The following is an 18,258-nucleotide window of genomic DNA, read 5'->3' on the forward strand; positions in this document are numbered from 1 at the left end:
AACAGTCTGTTGGCAAAGAGGTTTTTGATGCACAGCGATCATAAGAACATATTCAGCTGGAATATCTTTGGTCGTTTTCTCTGTTTTGACCTGTGCATATTGCTTTTACCTCCTACTCATCATCTTACAGTTAAACTAACGCTCGCTCTGGTGCTGAAAAAAGAAAAATCGAATCAAATACTGACAGCGCTCCTCTGCATAATGTTTCCGTGATCTACTCGGCAGATGTTTTAAAGCGTTCTCTCTCTCTTCATCTCTCTTTTACAGCAATTGCCCTTTTTCCTTGGCTGCAGGCCTGGCCCGTGGTACAGCAGACAGTATCCTGCAAAGCGATCTCTCCATGTACTATCTCAACAAGAGTGTGGAGGATGGCACAGACACGCTGCCTCGTAAGTGCCCTATAAAAACCACACAGCACAAACGTAACTTGCACTGTGAAGGCTTTATTTTTAAACGAGACATGCCTAGTGTAGATTCATTGTGGTATTCTTGACACCCGTGAGCCATCGGAAGTCACACAGTGCCAGTGAATGAGTTGCATCTTGCTATCGAGTAGAGATCTCATGATATTTGATCCAAATGTAGGCCATTCTGCACGGTTTTAAGCCTCCTATTCAACTGCAAATTTAGGTCACTTACCAACTTAACGTGGCCTGAATTGCTTTCTTATCTTTCTATATTCGAATTGAAATGGCAAAGGAATCTGAGGTGGGAACGGCTGCTAATGTGCCACAGTTTTGGCTGGTTTAGAAAGGAGCCGGTCTAAATGGAGCTCGAAAGATCAATTCATATGACACCTCTTTTTGTTATGATATCATGTCTGATCTGATGACTCTTACTGTAGCGATAACTGTAAACTGCCACATGAAAGTATATTACAATCTTTATGGAGAACAGATGTTGCCTGACATGAAAATTATGATGTGCATTATGTTAGTATCATATTGGTCTTTGGTCTATATTTAAGTTTTTTTTTTTATTCTGTAATGGTCAATATTGCATATTTAATTGTACATGAACATTTCCTTTATTTTTACATTACATTTGATGACATGTAATTTATATGTAATCTTTTAAAGTAATCTAGCATATATATATATATATATATATATATATTTATATTTTATACTCTGCATTATAACATGAATGGTTAAATTTACTTGTATTATATTTGTAAGTTTAGACAATATACTGTAAATTTTTAACGTCAACCATACACATGAAATTAATTATCACTATAATATAATTATGAAATACATCAATAAAATATATATAAAAATTCTATACTCTGTTGTCTAAAATCTATCTTCAGACAAAAATGTTTTTTATTAATCTTGTAAAAAATATACAAATGTTTATTATTCGTAATATATAATATTTAATTTTATTATTAAAATATATTAAAATTCATAACATTACATTTATTTACCAATTTATTTTAAAAGTATAAAAGTTTAACGTGTTATTTTTATATTGTAATATTTCATACCGCTGTATATATTTATATATTTTTGATTTATATTGACATTATAGTATAGAATTTTGATATATGTTATTAATGTCTTTTTAACATTCTAATCCTGCTACAGTGAATGGAAAAATTTAGTTTGGTTTGCCCGGCACCCAAACAGATTACAGTTCTGCTCCTGTTAGTAGGAAATTATTTAATTTTTAGTTGTGACCGACAGCAATTTGTTCCCGCTATAATTCTTTAATAGACATACGACAACTCTGGAAGAAAATTCAGTTTCTCTACTGGTAATTTCAACATTGCGGTGGTGTTTATGTGCACCTCAGATAATAATTCTCTGTGGTTCACATCCAACTATTGCCATCATGAGTTAGCACAGACATTCACATAGCACGCTGATCCCAGACACTTTCCTGAGTGGACGGTAGTTTTATAAAGCCAGATGGACTGCAATCTGTGTTGAGTTTAAGAACTGTTCAAAAATACGTCAGAGCATGAGAACTCTACTTGAGCTCAGTCTGGTTTTCCTCAGCTAGGACAGTTGATAAAGGGTTTCATGAGAAGTACAGTCCTTTAAACAGGCCTACATGACGTGACCCATTCCAGCAGCAAAGAGTATGTTTAATGTAAGTCGTAGCATTGGAAACGATTGACATCAGAACAATGGGCGGCAGACAGACGTCTGCTCAGGGCAAAGGCAGTACATACTGTTCACCGGCTCAGCCCTGAGATGGCAGATTAAATTTAGACTCTGTGCCCACGGAGACAAGACAGAGAGGGAGAGAGAGAGAGAGAGAGAGAGAGAGCATCTAAAAGACTAAGGGAAGAGAAAAGAGCATGTAATGTCTGCTTTTACAACCATCAAACAATGTGAAAGGCCTCTTCGTCCACACAATGGTAAAATACATCTGTCAAAAGCAGTACTGAGGTGGACTGATAGACAAAGACAAAAATGCAGCCTTTGAAAAATATGCCATAAATGGAGGAATAAAAAACAGACACTTCATTAGGCAAATCTGGGACTTTGCCATAGGTTTCGGCATGCAAACTCTTTCAGCAACATTTTACAAGCTTGAGAAACAAATATCTTGCTTGCTGATGATACCTTTAAAGGTTTTATACACCTAAGATTTTAGGTTTTTCAAACCTGTCTGAATTTCTATTAGGGGTGTGCACGGATAGTCGAACATTCGAATATACGTTCTGCTCTAATTATAAAATAAAATAAATTATATTCGAATTTCGCAAAAAGAAAAAAAAAAGTTCTAATTTGTTCACTTTCTGTGATTCTCCACAGCATATTTGAAGATGTATGCAAGCCAAACAATAATGAATGAATGAATAAGGGGCCGTTCACATATCGCGCTTAAAAACGCTAGGCGCTCCAATTTCTCCTTCTTTCCAAAACGCTCGGGCAGAAGCGCCCCTGAGGCATCTGCCGTTACTAAGCAACAATGACGTGCTCTCTCCATGAAGACGCGTACATTTCAGCAAAGGATAAATGGATTTGAAGCACAAAAAATCGCTTTCAGTAGCTCTGCTACTAAATTTATTTCAAAATGGCAATCCATATACAGCTATGATCAGCTGTTCCTTCATCTTGGCTGAGCTTTCAACGTTGTTACGGTAAAGGATGAAGCTGAATGTTTAGTTCTTGTCACATGACCCGCGGTGCGCTTGCGACATTCTGAAAAGTTGAGATGTTTTCAACTCAATGCCGTGTGGACGCGTCTGGAAAAAATGGGTGCGTCGCACTGCGTGCCCATCGTGACCGCGTCGCTTCCATTATGAGCGTTCATACCGCGCGCCTGCATTGGAAATAATGAACTTGAGCGCGCAAAAGACACGATATGTGAATGGCCCCTAAGAACTGCGGTCTTCTACAGTACTTCAAATATGCCGTGGAGAATAACAGAAAGTGACCGAATTCAAGAACATTGTTGTGGCATCTCAAGCAACGAATAAACACCACTAACTTGGAGAATGCAGTGAAAACCCCTCTTCTCGCGTCTGCCCTAGACCCTCGGCACAAACATCTCAGGTTTCTCGATGAAAACATGAGAAGAAAAAATTTTTTTTTTTGAACATTATCAGAACATTTTCCTAGATGTGAGTGGTGCGGATGCAGCCACCGCCACCAACCATGAAGAGGATGCAATGCTCACTCGTCATTAAACTTAATTTAAATAAACGAATACTTGAATATTTGTTTTTTGTGAGCTTAAAATATTCAAATGTGATATTTGCGGAAAATGCCCATCCCTAATTTCTATCCTTCTTTTTGCAATAGAACACAAAAAGATGTTTTGAAGAATGTAAATGCTGCATTAATACACGTTTTTAAATTATTGAAATTATTATTTCAGTAATTCTACTCAAATTGTGAAACTTGTGTATTAAATTAATTGCACACAAAGTAGTTTAAATCTTTGGTTCTTTTAATTGTGATGATTTAGGCTCACATTTAACAAAAACACACCAATTCCCTCTCTCAATAAATTAGAATATGGGGACATGCCAATCAGCTAATCAACTCAAAACACCTGCAAAGGTTTCCATAGCCTTCAAAATGGTTTCTCAGTTTGGTTCACTAGGCTACACAATTGATTGGAAGGAAAAAGTGTAGAAAAAAAATGATGCACAACCAACAGAGAGAACCACAGCCTTATGAGGATTGTCAAGCAAAATCGATTCAAGAATTTGAGTGAACTTAAATAATGGACTTAGACTGGGTTCAAGGCACACAGATGTGTCAAGGAACACCGACCTACCGATGTCGTATTCCTCTTGTTAAGCCACTCCTGAACCCTTTTAGATGAGAGCAAGTTTTGTATTTTGTATGAGAAAGGGTGGAGAAGCTTGAAGTCCAGAATTAAGTTTCCACAGTCTGTGATGTTTTGGGGTGCAATGTCATCTGCTGGTGTTGGGACATTGCGTTTTTAAAAAGTCACTCCACCCGTTTACCAAGACATTTTGGAGCACTTAAAGCTTCCTTCTGCTGACCAGCTTTTTGCAGATGCTGATTTCATTTTCCAGCAGGATTTCGCACCTGCCCACACTGCCAAAAACACCAAAAGCTGGTTAAATGACCATGATGTTGGTGTGCTTGACTGGCCAGCAAACTCACCAGACCTGAACCCCAGAGAGAATCTGTGAGGTATTGTCAAGAGGAAAATGAAAAAAAAAGGGACCGAAAATGCAGATGAGCTGAAGGCCACTGTCAAAGAAACCTGGGCTTTAAATACACCTCAGCAGGGCCACAAACTGATCACCTCCTTGCCACGCTGAATTGAGACAATAATTAAATCAAATGGAGCCCCTAACAAGTATTGAGTGGATGTACAGTAAATGAACATACTTTCCAGAAGGCCAACAATTCACTAAAAATGTTTATGAAGTAGTCTAATTTTTTTAGATGAATTGGTGGGTTTTTGTTAAATGTGAGCCAAAATCATCACAATTAAAAGAACCAAAGACTTAAACTACTTCAGTATGTGTGAATTTAATACATGAATTTCACAATTTGAGTTTATAACTTTCCACAACATTCTAATTTACTGAGATGCACCGGTATATTTGTTCCGACATGATGCGTTTTGATCTGCCAGAATGTGGGTTTGGTACAACATGAATGAATGATAACAAATTTATAATTTAAGTAAACTATCAATTTAATAGGCACCTTTCTGTAATTAAAACAACAAAACAGTTGGGTTAGTTGTCCATCAAATTCTTCATATAATTTTCTAAAAAGCTTTGAGGAGGTAAAGAGCAGCATATAGATCAAATGTGCTCCAGCGATATCGATGAGATGTTCACAGAATGAAGGAATGTCAGTTTTAGTCCATAGAGACCAGAGCTGGAACAATCCCATCATCATTAACCAGTCACCTCCTCTCTCTCTTTCTCAGTTAGCAGATGGCCTCGTTTGCCCACTGTCCTCAATTCCGCTTCCACTGTGCATTTAATCAGCAGCTCATGCACTCTTCTTTTCCAATATGATATTAAATTCAAATCTGTTTGTCTTGTGAGAAAAAAAAAACAGCACTGTCTGTTTGTGTATGGTGCATGTATGTGTTTTTTTTACACTGTTGTGACATATGAAAGAATGGCAGCTTAGTCATCCTGAATCAAAGCAGCTCAGAGTGTTTATGTTTGCCTGTGTAACATGTAACATGTTATTTGCTTCAGCAGAGATCGATTCGGTGAAGCTGGCCCGGCTGGTCTTTAATAAGCTGTGCGAGACGTGTTGTCATTGGCTAAAGGAGTTCCCGTATCGCCGCCGCCACTTGCCATACTACGAGACCTCCATCCACGCTATTAAAAACATGCGTCGAAAGATGGAAGACAAACACGTTGTCATTCCTGACTTCAACACACTTTTCAATCTACAGGTATGACCTTGAATGTGACTTGTTTTTAAGAAATTAGTATTTGTATTCAGCATGGATGCATAAAAGTTTTTGAAAGTAATAGTATTGATATTTTTAACATTACCAAAGATTTAAAATAAATGCTGTTCCTATTAACTTTCTATTATTGCTGTCAAAATTAGTGCATTAACTGCAGTCAGATGAGATGTTCCATATATCAGAAAAAACGATTTTTCCTTTCCTGTCAGCCGTTACACTGTGCTCATAGTGCATGCTCCAATTCCACGCACAAACACTGGCGCACTGTAGCCTGTATCATTTCATATTAAAGCGCTAATGAATCTACGAGTGTGCGCCTCAGATCTGCATCACATTCAGCAGCGGCAACTCATAAAGTAGTAGCAGCTAAATAAACTAACCAAGCTGCTGTGATGTCTGTTCATCAAAAAAAAAAAAAGAGCACATCAATAACTTTTGTAGCTTTAAGGATTCATCCATATTTAATTTATAATCAAATAAGTAAAATATACTGTCTTTATGTTGATTCTACATTAATTTGAAAATTGAATGTGAAATTAGTGAAATATAAAAGTATATTTCAAAACGTTAATGTTATGTGGGATTAATCGCGATTAATTTCAGAAAAAAGTGCAATACATTTTTGACAGCACTACTTTCTATTAATCAAAGAATCCAAAAAAAAAAAATCACGATTTCCACAAAAATATATTAAGCAGCACAACTGTTGCCAAGAAATGTATCTTGAGGAGCAAATCAGCATATTAGAATGATTTCTGAAGGATCATGTGACACTGAAGACTGGAGAAATGATTCAGAAAATTCAGCTTTGCTCCACAGGAATAATTTTTAAATATATTGCAATAGAATATATTACAATATAATAATTAATTTAAATTATAATAAGTATTTACAGTATTTCTGATCAAATTAATGCCTTGTTAAGCGTAAGAGATGCTTTTAAATGCAAGACAAAATGTTTAGTTTTAGGTAGTTTATAATAAACGCCAAACAATCCAATATTTCTCTGATTCACTATTTAATTATTATTTAAAAAAAATGTTTTTACTGTTTACAGTACCTAGAGCTGTCATAGTGACAAATATGATTTCTCAGGATACCTATTTAAGGAATATATTTGTCAGACAGTATCCCCCAAAAAATCTTACAACACTTTATAATTTTATGGCTGTTGACATAATTTCCATGGCACATTCTTCTCTAGAGTTTATTTATATCCCCTTTTTGATTGGCAAAAGATGAATATGATCAGGAATATGATCAGGATTTAAACCTGGAGCACCCATATGAGCACCAGGGCTCAATATGTCTGAGGATCTACACAAGCTGCTAAGACACAGCTCCGACCCACAGGCAAATTCCAAGACATCTAACATCCCATGAATACTAAGGCTGTCAGCAGCTCCTGATTGCTTTTCTGCAAAAACTCATTTTAAGGCCTCTGCTGAGCTTTCCGCACTTCAACAAATAGGTCAAACAAATGTGAGTGAAAGTAGATGCTAAAGCACCGATACACTTAACATCACTTTTCATCGTAATAGAGTTGTGTTGAACCTAACATCCCTGAAGAAACAGCATTATGTAATTTCTTTCCTGATTGCCAGTGTAATTTCCAGTCGAGCGAGAATGTGCTCCGTCACCAGAAAGCAATAAGTGCCGACAGATTTGCCATCTCACGTCCAGATCTACTTGATGTTTCAGATGAGATGTGTGGGCTATCCTTCCTCTAATAAGAGCAGACGCTGTGGCATTTCTGTCCACTGTAGCATGAAACAGACCCTCCCTAAAGCATGACTGTGGGGAATATTCTGCCTGTTTCATCAATACGCTCTTCCCTACCACACTTTACTCATAGACTCTGGGGGGCGGTTCTTTTTCTGTCACATCTGGTAGCCGCTTGATAAATGCTGGGCTTTTACTGGTATTATTGGCGAACACTAGCATCCCTTTGCCTTAGGCAGAAGCAGAACAGAGACCAGTCTCAGCCATAAATGGACATCATTCAATGCATTTACAGAGAGGGAGAGAAACATAAACATAGTAGTCACATCAGTGCTGTTCCAGATGAGCAACATGACAAAACTAGAATACTCCCGTTTATAATTAAATGATGCACACTACACTTTGGAGTAGATAAAAAAAATCTATAAAAAAATGTAAAGATCAATTACGTTTGTCTCATATGCATATAATGCAAACTATTGCCTATATTATCTAATTATCTAATACTATTCTAGTATTTCTAGTCTAGAATACATTTCAAAGTCACTGTGACTTAGGATCAAAATCTGTGATGATTATGCATTTCATTTTCTATAAACTGCAATAAAAATTTGCAGGACCCATTTTATTGTTTTTACCTTATGATTTTGCTGACCCGATTATCTTAACCTATACTGTTTGTTTGTTTATTTGTTTTTACGCATGTCCTCCATGTTTTGCCCCCTTTTTACAGTTGCTTTTCCAAATTATTGCATGCATTGGACTGGTGGTCTGTCTAACTTATCAATCCAAGAAAGAACATTCAAAATAGCTGTTGAATGCATCCACATGTCATAAAAACCTAAACTAAATGTGAGCATTTTCATGTTGTCTCGAGGCGCTCGGGTGCAGAGGCGACACATTGTCACAGTAATGGTTTCTCAGGGATTCTTCCATAATGAAATCCTTCTTTATACCAGTGAGAGCTTATCCCGTTTGACCAGCCCTGCTACGGAACTAAGCCTTTTAATAATTCGTAAGCTGCTGATAATTAAAACCAATCGACAAGAGGAAGCACCAACATTTAATTAGCATATATTTCTCATGTGTAATATTTCATTTAGCTATGTTGACTGCAGTTGATTTGCGAACAGCTTCTGATCTGGTGAATGCCAGAGGTTGACGTGTTTTCTGTTTCACACCGATTGAGACACATTTACAGGGATTTATTTCAATTAAGAATGGATTGTGAGGTCTTTTATGTGGCAATAAGCTCATTTCTGAACAACTGTAACAAAATACTTTGAATCATGATATAATCAATGAAATGAAAGGGTTTTATTATTGTCACAGTCATTTTACGAGGTAAAGCTAACCGAGAAGTATGTGTGTTTAGGATCAGGAAGAGCAAGCTTTTTACGCTGTGTTTGATGGTCATGGTGGGGTGGATGCTGCCATTTACGCGGCCAATCACCTGCATGTAAACCTGGTCAGACAAGAAATGTTCAGTCAAGATCTTGGAGAGGCTCTGTGTCACTGCTTCAAACTGACTGATGAGCGGTTCATACAGAAGGCAAAACGTGAGGTGAGGTCCTACCCCTCAAACAGACATCAAGATGCTCATATCAGCCCTTTTTGCATTGACAATGTCTGTATGCATCCATATCTCTGGAACAGAAGCTGCGCTGTGGCACTACAGGGGTCGTGACGTTTCTGAGGGGTCGCACACTGCACGTGGCTTGGCTGGGCGACTCACAGGTCATGATGGTGAAGAGAGGTCAACCAGTGGAGCTGATGAAACCACACAAACCAGAGAGAGAGGTGAGAGAGACTGGCCACTCAAAGCTATTTCTTATTATTAAAAAAATAATAATTCCATATTTTTAATTTAATTTGACATAGTTGGAAATCAGTATAAAATGGTCATATGACAATATTCACAGTTTTATTTTAATATGGTTTAATTGTATTTAATAATTTGAAATGGTGGGGACCAGTATAGAATGGTCAGCTGTTCCAAACCCTTATGCCAAAAAATGATATTAGATCAGTCTTAGATTGGTCCTAATTGGTGCATATGACCTTCGTTTTTATCTCAGTCGAGTTCTTTGTGTGGGATGTCCTTTAGCACAGTCCATTCAATTGACAGCAAAGCTGTGTTACACAACGCACTCCCAAGAGTGGATCTGTTGAGCTGGGTCTTTGGAGCTTTATCTATATAATGAAACTGTGTGTAAGTCACAGTTCAGCCGATTAGAGTTTCACTAATTGACAATGAACTGAACATGCCATAGCTGTCATGGTTAATGACTCCTCTTGACCATATTATTTGTTTGTTTGTATAGGATGAGAAAAAGAGGATTGAAGCTCTGGGTGGGTGTGTAATCTGGTTCGGCACATGGAGGGTGAATGGTAGCCTGTCCGTTTCCAGAGCCATCGGTATGAGACACTTGAAATTAAAATATACAATTTAAAATGTTACATTGACAGCCCATTTTGAGTGAAATGCTGTGAAAGCCTACATTAATCAGTTAAGTAACAGTGTTTTTCTCAATGCATATAGTGTTGTTCTAATTTAGTTTTACAGAGGAATATTGTTTCACAAATCCCAGTAATTGAGCCAAAGGCATGAGAAGAGAGGTGAAAACACATTAACATGGTTGTAAAAGCCTTTGCTTTTGTGCTCTTTCAAAATATTCACTTATTTAGGCACAATCTTTTGTAAGTTAAAGTGAACTAAAGGTCAGTGGGTGTATATTTTTAGAAGAGGATGTACAGGCCACAGTAGAAAACCCTTTATCATCACACCATAGATTTCAGTATGAAGGAGACAGTTTAAAAAAGAGAACCCTGGCACAGACTCAATTTAATCAATGTAACCAGATTGTGCAGCTTCCACTCGGTCTAAATCAGTAGCTGCGTCTGTGTACTTATGAAAAAACAATATTGATTATTGTCCAAACATAAACCACTGTACTGTTTCAAAATTTGTGTAACCAGACCAACTGTGTGGTTGGAGTTGAAAAGCATACAAATTTATTTTATCACTCCAATAAATTATAGATAATGTATCAATATAATTTATAGTATGTACATTAGCCAGTGTACGATTACGGCTTTCAGTCTAAGAAATGTTTCTGCAATAACAAAGGCTGACCTCCTACAAAATCCTAAGGCAGTGCTCCCACGACTTCCTGACCAAGAACCATTTCACTCCATAAATGCTGATGGCTAATCTGTCAGATAATCCTATCCGTCTAGCATTTAATTCCCCCAAAGCTCTTGATTCATAAATAGGACAAGTGAGGCTAATTCTAACTCAGCCTAGGCTACTTGCCTTTTACAAACACAAAACAAGTCCAGAACGTGGCGAATTGCCATTGACAAATTTCCTGAAATCTATATTTTTTTGTGATATTCACTCACAAAATTTACTTAGATTTTTCATTTTGTATGTACAGGTGATTCAGAACACAAGCCCTATATCTGTGGAGACGCTGACTACAGTGCCTTCAACCTGGACGGCAGTGAGGACTACTTGATCCTGGCCTGCGACGGCTTCTACGACACAGTGAATCCAGAGGAAGCTGTGCGAGTCGTCAGCGACCACTTGCAGGAGAACAACGGGGACACCGCCATGGTGGCCCACAAGCTAGTTGCCTCGGCCCGAGACGCGGGGTCCAGCGACAATATCACAGTCATTGTGGTGTTCCTCAGGGACCCCCGTTTGCCCCCACCCTCAGATGAACCGGAGGAGGAGCAGGAAGAGGAGCTGGTGGAGGACGCGGGAGAGGAGAAAGAGGAAGTGGAACCCTTGCAGAGTGAGCTGGTGTGTCAAGATGGAGGGGCAGAGAATGGAGGAAAGAACCGGGGCGGCTGGCCACTCCAGCAGTGCTCTGCTCCAGCCGACCTGGCCTATGAAGACCGCATGGATTCGTTTACGGACAGAACAAGTCTGAGCATCATGGGGCCGGACCTGCGTGCAGAGACTGGCTGCTTCAGGCTCCCAGATTCATCCAGTCTCCCCCCGATGAGAACCATCATGCCAGACCTCATACCCCCCTACAGGGGGGGCGGCGCAGCCTGGCGCCCCTACTCAGAGGATGGCCCCTCTGGGCACAGGCAAAAGCCCCAGCCTAAACCCAGAGTGCCCTCCTACACGCAGACCACCTCAGATGGACAATTGTTGGAGGTGGCTGCGCTCTTCCCTCAGGAGGGCCGGAGGAAGAGGCGGCTGGAGGTCATGCCGCTGAGGAGGGAATCACAGCGCCTGATCCGGAGGGCTAGAGAAAGTCACGGTCCTCTGAGCTGCTTCCCTAGTGTGCCCTACCCTCTCCGCTCTGCAGAGAGGAAGCCTGGGATAGCCTTTCCCCATGTAACCCACAGCAAAAGGGTCTAATCGATAACTTCCTTGCCCCATCATGCCGCCCTCCGTACCTGAAGCTAAAATGTGTTCATTTCACACAACACATGGCGTGGGCTTACACAAACATACATGCATACTCTGTTCCAAAACCTAGTGAGCAGCCTTCATAGGCAGCATTTTGAGGAAAATTTTAGTCACCTTGTATTGGACAAATTTTAATACAATCCCAAAATGAAGAGTGAACATCTTGATCAAAACAGTTTACTATAATTTAAACCTGTTTTACCCAATATTTGTGTATATTATATATAGTTATGGCTATCAGCATGGAAGCTTATTTCTGCCGTGGAATAAAAATATAATAATGTTACTTTTTTTGGTTCACAATTGTGAGTTTATGTCTCACAATTCAGACATTTTTCTTATGTTATAAACCTTTGCACTTTTTCTCAGAATTCTAAAAAAAAAAAAAAAAATAGATTTGACGAATGCAAACTTGGAATTCTGAGATTAAGAATTCAGATTTCTGAGGCCCTGTTACCCTAGTGCCTTTTAATTTTAAAATGATCCTCGTCTACACTGGCATTTTTACGGCATTTCAGAAATGATCTGTCAAAACGCACGTCACATGACCTTTTACAACAATGAGTATGATGCTATTGCTTTCATGGTCGCCAAGAATACACAGAATGAATGCGGGGAGCCAAGTTATCGTTTTCAAAAGTCTCCCCATTTTGGTCCATTTAACCTTAGCAAAAGTTATACTTTTCTAAAACACGCTAGTGTAAGGGAAAACATTGCGAGATGTAAACTCATAATTCAGAATAAAAAAAGAAATGTAAATTCAGAATTCTGAGAAAAAAGTAATAAATAAGCTCAACATGCTGACAGCAAACCCTAATGAAAATCCTTGTGTTAACTGTAATTTGTGTTGCTGCTTGTGTAGAGGATTCAAATGAGTCCATTGTGAGGTTCCACAGATGGATGTCTGTGTAGGGAGCAGGCAGCGAGGCAACTCACTGCGTTCTGGAACAGAAACACAAATCAAACATATGAGATCCTACACTGCTTTAACGCTTCTACTCTCGTCTTATATGAGCCAGCCTATCAGAATCCTTCACCACTCTCAGCCAGCTTCCTCCTCATCCTCATAACCCTCTCTCTGGTCCAGAATTATTTGTGTTTGTGTGGAAGGAGAAAAAGAGTGTTAACACTATCTTCTGGTCATATCCACACACACACACACTCACACACAGAAGAGGAGTCTCAAACAAACCCAGTGTAGAATCAATCAGTCAGGAGTCTTATATCTGGTGTTTGATGCGAGAGACATGATCCAGCTTGTGCTTATTGAAGCCATTTTAATGTTCAAACACTAGTCTTCAGAGGAGCTGACATTATAGACCTCGGAAATTATTTTTTTTTCCTTTTTATCTGAAGCGTTTACTTATTGTATGAACTGGTTACTCGAGGATGTAATGATGTCTATAAATTACAGCTTAGGATTTGTCTATAAATTGCAGCTCATGCATAATTATGAGTGGCATCATATGCATGTGTGTCTTCATGTTTTTAGCACACATGCGGTTTATGACCCCATGTTTTACCTTTTTCATTTTGTTAGACGTGTCCATTCATCTAAAAACCATGGATGGTGCTTTTCACAAATAAGATACAATTGTGTTTTTTTTTTAACTTACCGATTTATTTTAATTCAATAATAGTATGCCTTTCATTTGAATGTTTATTTTGTTTATTGCTAGGAAATAACCAAATTACTTGATAAGTGGGTTGCAAAAAAATGCAAACCTCATAAAATCAATGTAAAATAAACTCATATAATATTTAGTTTGACCTCGTTAGGTTGACGGTCATCATTTTCTGACCATTTGTTGAAAGAACTAAAAATCATTTGATTTTTAAGAGGCTCTGTTTTGTATTCTATTTGTGGAAAGTGCTGGGCTGGTTTTGGGCAGCTGCCACGTCGAAGCATTTGCACATTCCCCACATTTCCAGCCACCCTTTGATGACGCTAACTACAAATAACATAACCCACTGACAGACTACACCTGTTGCTTTTCCAATCACTGCCTTGGAGAGAAACATATCAGATCAAATTTAGATGCAGTATATATTCAATACACTTTCAGTTTCAAAACCAAAGATGAAAATGACTGAGTATTTATCAGGAGACACTACCTAAACAGTGCTTCATCTACAAGAGCTTGTTGTTAAGTACTGTAGAGAAATATTAGTCCAAGATATTCACTTCCTGTTCAAAACAAATATGTTTGGCCAAATATCTCTTATCAGTGATCTTTATATTGGCAAGCTGGATTAAGATTTGAATAATTGTCAGATTTAGGTTTGTATGGGATGTGTAAATGTAGCCAGAGAGGTTTGCTTGACAACAGAATAGGGCTGACAGGAGATGCTCGTAGTCTGAAGTGCCCCTCAGGTGTTGAGGACATGGATAGTTGAGTTTTAGTAGCACAATGCGTGCCTTTATTATCTTCAACATGGGTCTGTTTCTGACAGGCTTGAAAGTGGATGAAGAGTAAATCCGATTGCTCTACCACTTTTTTTCTATACACTACCAGTTTCTTTATTTAGAAATGGATACAACACTTAAGATCAGGAGAGAATTTGTTGCAATTTTTAAATGGTACATATACATATATCTTTTACACACCCTTAAATAGATATTTTGAAGAATGTTGGTAACGGTTACCATTGACTGTCATTGTATTTACAAAACAAACAAAGACATTTAAAAAATATATTTCATATTTTTGGAATGACTTGAGGGTGTGTAAATTATATTAGAATGTTTATTGTCATTTTTGTGTGATCTATCCATTTAAGATTACCACATAAAATAATTTTGCCTCATTTTTAAAAATGAATCAAATATATGCCCTGTAAGCAACGGTCACAATGTTTCCAAAGTATAAATTGAATAGGCTACATTATCTTAGACTGAGACTAGTGTGATCAAATCCCTTACCAACTTGTCTGTGCCATTATATTCAATCTTTAAGCTAATTCAAAGATCTTTGCAACTCAAATAACAACAATTTGAACTTGCTTTAATAACAAAATTCCAGTTTCCAGCCATTCCACCTGTTAACAGTCATATTTTGGAACTATTTAAAGTTATTTGCAATTTTAACCGTCACCATTTATCTGATTATTCATTCTTTAATCTTCTTACAGTACATATACGCGTTTTCATATTTGACACGTATGATGATGTCACGGCTATGATGACATTAGATGCTTCTGTTCAAGATACATGTGCTGGTCTTGTGCTAGAACTGCTGCAACCCTTACCTACTTCCCCCTTTACATCTAGAACTAGCGGAAACACTTGTGCCATCCCTACTGTGCCATTGCACTGATCGGTTTCCATTTCTTTATTTTATTTGTTGGCGGAGGGATGGATAATGGGCGGGGGCGGGGCATAAACGTCCATTACTTGTGTGTTGTCATTCAAGCTCCCTTCATCTGCCTCAAACCATGAAATTCACCCACACAAGCCAGAGCTTAACGCCATCAGAAAAGGGGGCTTGAATGAGAAGTTGATCTGTTATGGCGCATTTTAACTGGTCCTGAATGTACATCCAGATGTCGAATGTACTGTAAGAGGAGCCCTTCAAACAGAAACATGGAGCAGGATCAATGAAACTTTTACCCCGCATTAAAAGACGCCCAGACTGTCCCGAATGTATGTACGCAATCTACCGTCCATTATGACATTCGCCACAGGATTTTCAACCCTTTGTGGAAGTTTCTAAGCACGTCACAGGCTGCCCTGCCAGATACATCATGCCTCGTAAATCCTAGATGTGCACTAGAAGCGGAAAATGTTCCCTCGCGGCTTTCGAGATGGGATTGATGACCAGAGATTGATGAGTGCAGCTCACAGGACACGGACCTCGGGATGAAGCTGCGCTCGAGATGATATACACGGCGTAGATTCAGAGACAACCTTCCTCATTCGCCCTCACCATCATGTACAATCTCCCTCACGATCATTCCTCTAGCACCTCACACGGGGCACAAATTATATATCGGAAGTGTAGTAACTTACATATATTGTATACATGTATGTGTGTTTTGAGCGTGTGCGTGAGTGCGCGTAACATTTGGGATGTGTATGTGACGTCTGTCTTCTAAATGTGCTATTTTAATCACCACTGGTAACTCAGATGGATCAAAAGTCTGTAATGCTTTTCAGTAACCCTTGGCCCCGCCCCCTTCCCACTGAAGTTCGTACTTGAAACTTGGATGCGCGCGAAGTCTAACAGATGCAGCCGCGCTGGGAGTCTGTAATACATTCACATGCTCTCACTTATTCACCGAGTGGTAATGAGTCAAAGGACCAAAGTTTTCGGACGGTTCGTTTCAGTGAAGAACATCTCACTTCATCTTCACGTACTCTTGAGCCTTGGCCCCCCGTGGACTGACTGTTAGACTCAGCGTTACCCCTGTTAGCGATAGTTTCTGCGTCGAGGCCGCGCTCTCGATCTTTCATGACGGTTAGCCCTCCTCACTTGCTGTCACTGCTTTTGTCCATGTACTGCTCTTTTTCTGCTAGCAATAATGAACCTACGCAAGCCATGAGTGAAGAGAGCTCTTCAAAGGGCTCGTCTTCTCTAAAGCAAAGCTGAGGAAGGGTTTCCAGACAACTTAAAGGGGGAAAAAAACAAACGTATCTTTAAAAAGAAACCTATGTAACTGATGGTCATCACTGTATTCTATTAAACCTGTGTTGATGAGAAACCACTGCTGTACTCTAAGAGCTTTTGTTTATTCATGGGATGCATGATAGTTTTCATGGACTGTTCGGTGCTTGATAGGAGTTTCAACTGTGAGAAGATTTTTGATTAATTATAATTTTCAGATTGTTAATAACCAGGTGAGCTGGAAGTCAGTCAGGTTTGAAACATGAACAAGTGAAAACAGGGATAATGTAATCATCTTTTGTGCCAGTTTCTAAAACTTTGTGCATGTCTGTATGCGGTTTCATAGTAAATATATGTGAAATACATTTAATATTAATTAAACATGTTCAGTGTTTTCCCACATGCAATAACAACCACAGCAAATTCTCAAAAAGTTACACTTGTAGTTGGGTTAATCTTCTCTTGCAAAATCCCGTCATTTCAACAGGAATCCACACGATCACAAACTATGACTTAAAAAAAATAATCTCAGAATTCTGATGTTTCTTACAGAATTCTGAGGAGAGAATTCAGAATTGTGAAAAATTATATCTCGCTATTCAGTTTATTTATTTTTTTAGATGCAATTTCCTTTTTTAATTTTTTCATCCTATGATTGCCACTAAGATTTGCAATATTTCTACACTTGGACATTAAAGGGGTCATGAACTGAGAAATCAACATTCCCTTGAACATTTGCCATAAGTGGTCATTGTTATATAAAAACTAAGTTTCAGAACTCTCTTGTTAGTCTAAAACATCTTATATTGAAGCCAGTCTGCCAAAACTCCAAGATATGACACTCTATGATGTAATAGTTTGGCTAAACACATCTCTGCGGAAGATCAAATGCCTGCTTCTACATCGCTGCCTGTTTAGCCCTGCCCACCGATTCACGCATGTAGTGTACCCAAGAGACGAACACAGGTCTACACACAAACCCAAAGATAAAGATGGCTCAGAAGACAACAAAACGCTGTGAAGTGCCAACATGAGGAGGGTAAAAAAAACAGGACAGAAAATTGCCTATTACTTCTAAGTTATGTTGATAAAATTATAAGTGGACCTCAGAGAACAGTGCAAAATAATAAAAAAGCCAGATCATGACCCCTGTAATTGTAACATATGCACCCATTCTAGTATCACTCCCTGATGGTTTCTGTGAGCGAGTCCTTCCTGTGACCCCTGAAGGTGTTCTGAGCTGGGACGTGTAATTCTAGTCTCCGGCCTCCACCTGTCAGGCCCTGGCAATAACATGGGACAATTTAATTGAACAAGCTGCCTTTTAATCAAGCTGCTTGCACTTCCTGTGGTGACAAGAGCATGAGCCCGTGTCACACATACGCTGTTATGTAGCACCTAGTTGTAAAGCCCTTTTGTTACTTGACATTCTAAAAGAGACTATATAATAATAATAATAAAGTATATTATATATATCCTGTGGCACACATCATACAAACACCACATTACATGCAGAACTGCAACTAACATTTCACCATTAGGTTTGGATTATTTTGATATTCTTTATACATTTTTATTATCAAATATTATACATATAACATGAGTTCAGATGCAAACGTT

The 18,258-nt window shown here is 38.6% G+C and overlaps 1 protein-coding gene across 2 annotated transcripts in view; it reads left to right on the forward strand.

Moving 5' to 3' along the window:
* The window catches only part of ppm1e (protein phosphatase, Mg2+/Mn2+ dependent, 1E), a 49,654-nt gene extending 32,916 nt beyond the window's left edge, over window positions 1-16,738 (forward strand). Inside the window, exons 2-7 of one of the 2 annotated variants that reach the window (XM_026273818.1) lie at window positions 268-389; window positions 5,663-5,865; window positions 8,981-9,169; window positions 9,262-9,405; window positions 9,930-10,023; window positions 11,046-16,738. In XM_026273818.1, coding sequence (XP_026129603.1) covers window positions 268-389; window positions 5,663-5,865; window positions 8,981-9,169; window positions 9,262-9,405; window positions 9,930-10,023; window positions 11,046-11,983 — 1,690 coding nt within the window. In that variant the 3' untranslated portion in view covers window positions 11,984-16,738. The remainder of the gene's footprint in view (window positions 1-267; window positions 390-5,662; window positions 5,866-8,980; window positions 9,170-9,261; window positions 9,406-9,929; window positions 10,024-11,045) is intronic. The other variant, XM_026273819.1, reaches the window with a different exon arrangement.
* The last annotated feature ends 1,520 nt before the right edge of the window (window positions 16,739-18,258 follow it).

Source organism: Carassius auratus, chromosome 10 (genome assembly GCF_003368295.1).
Source record: "Carassius auratus strain Wakin chromosome 10, ASM336829v1, whole genome shotgun sequence".
NCBI classification, from domain to species: Eukaryota; Metazoa; Chordata; class Actinopteri; order Cypriniformes; family Cyprinidae; genus Carassius; species Carassius auratus.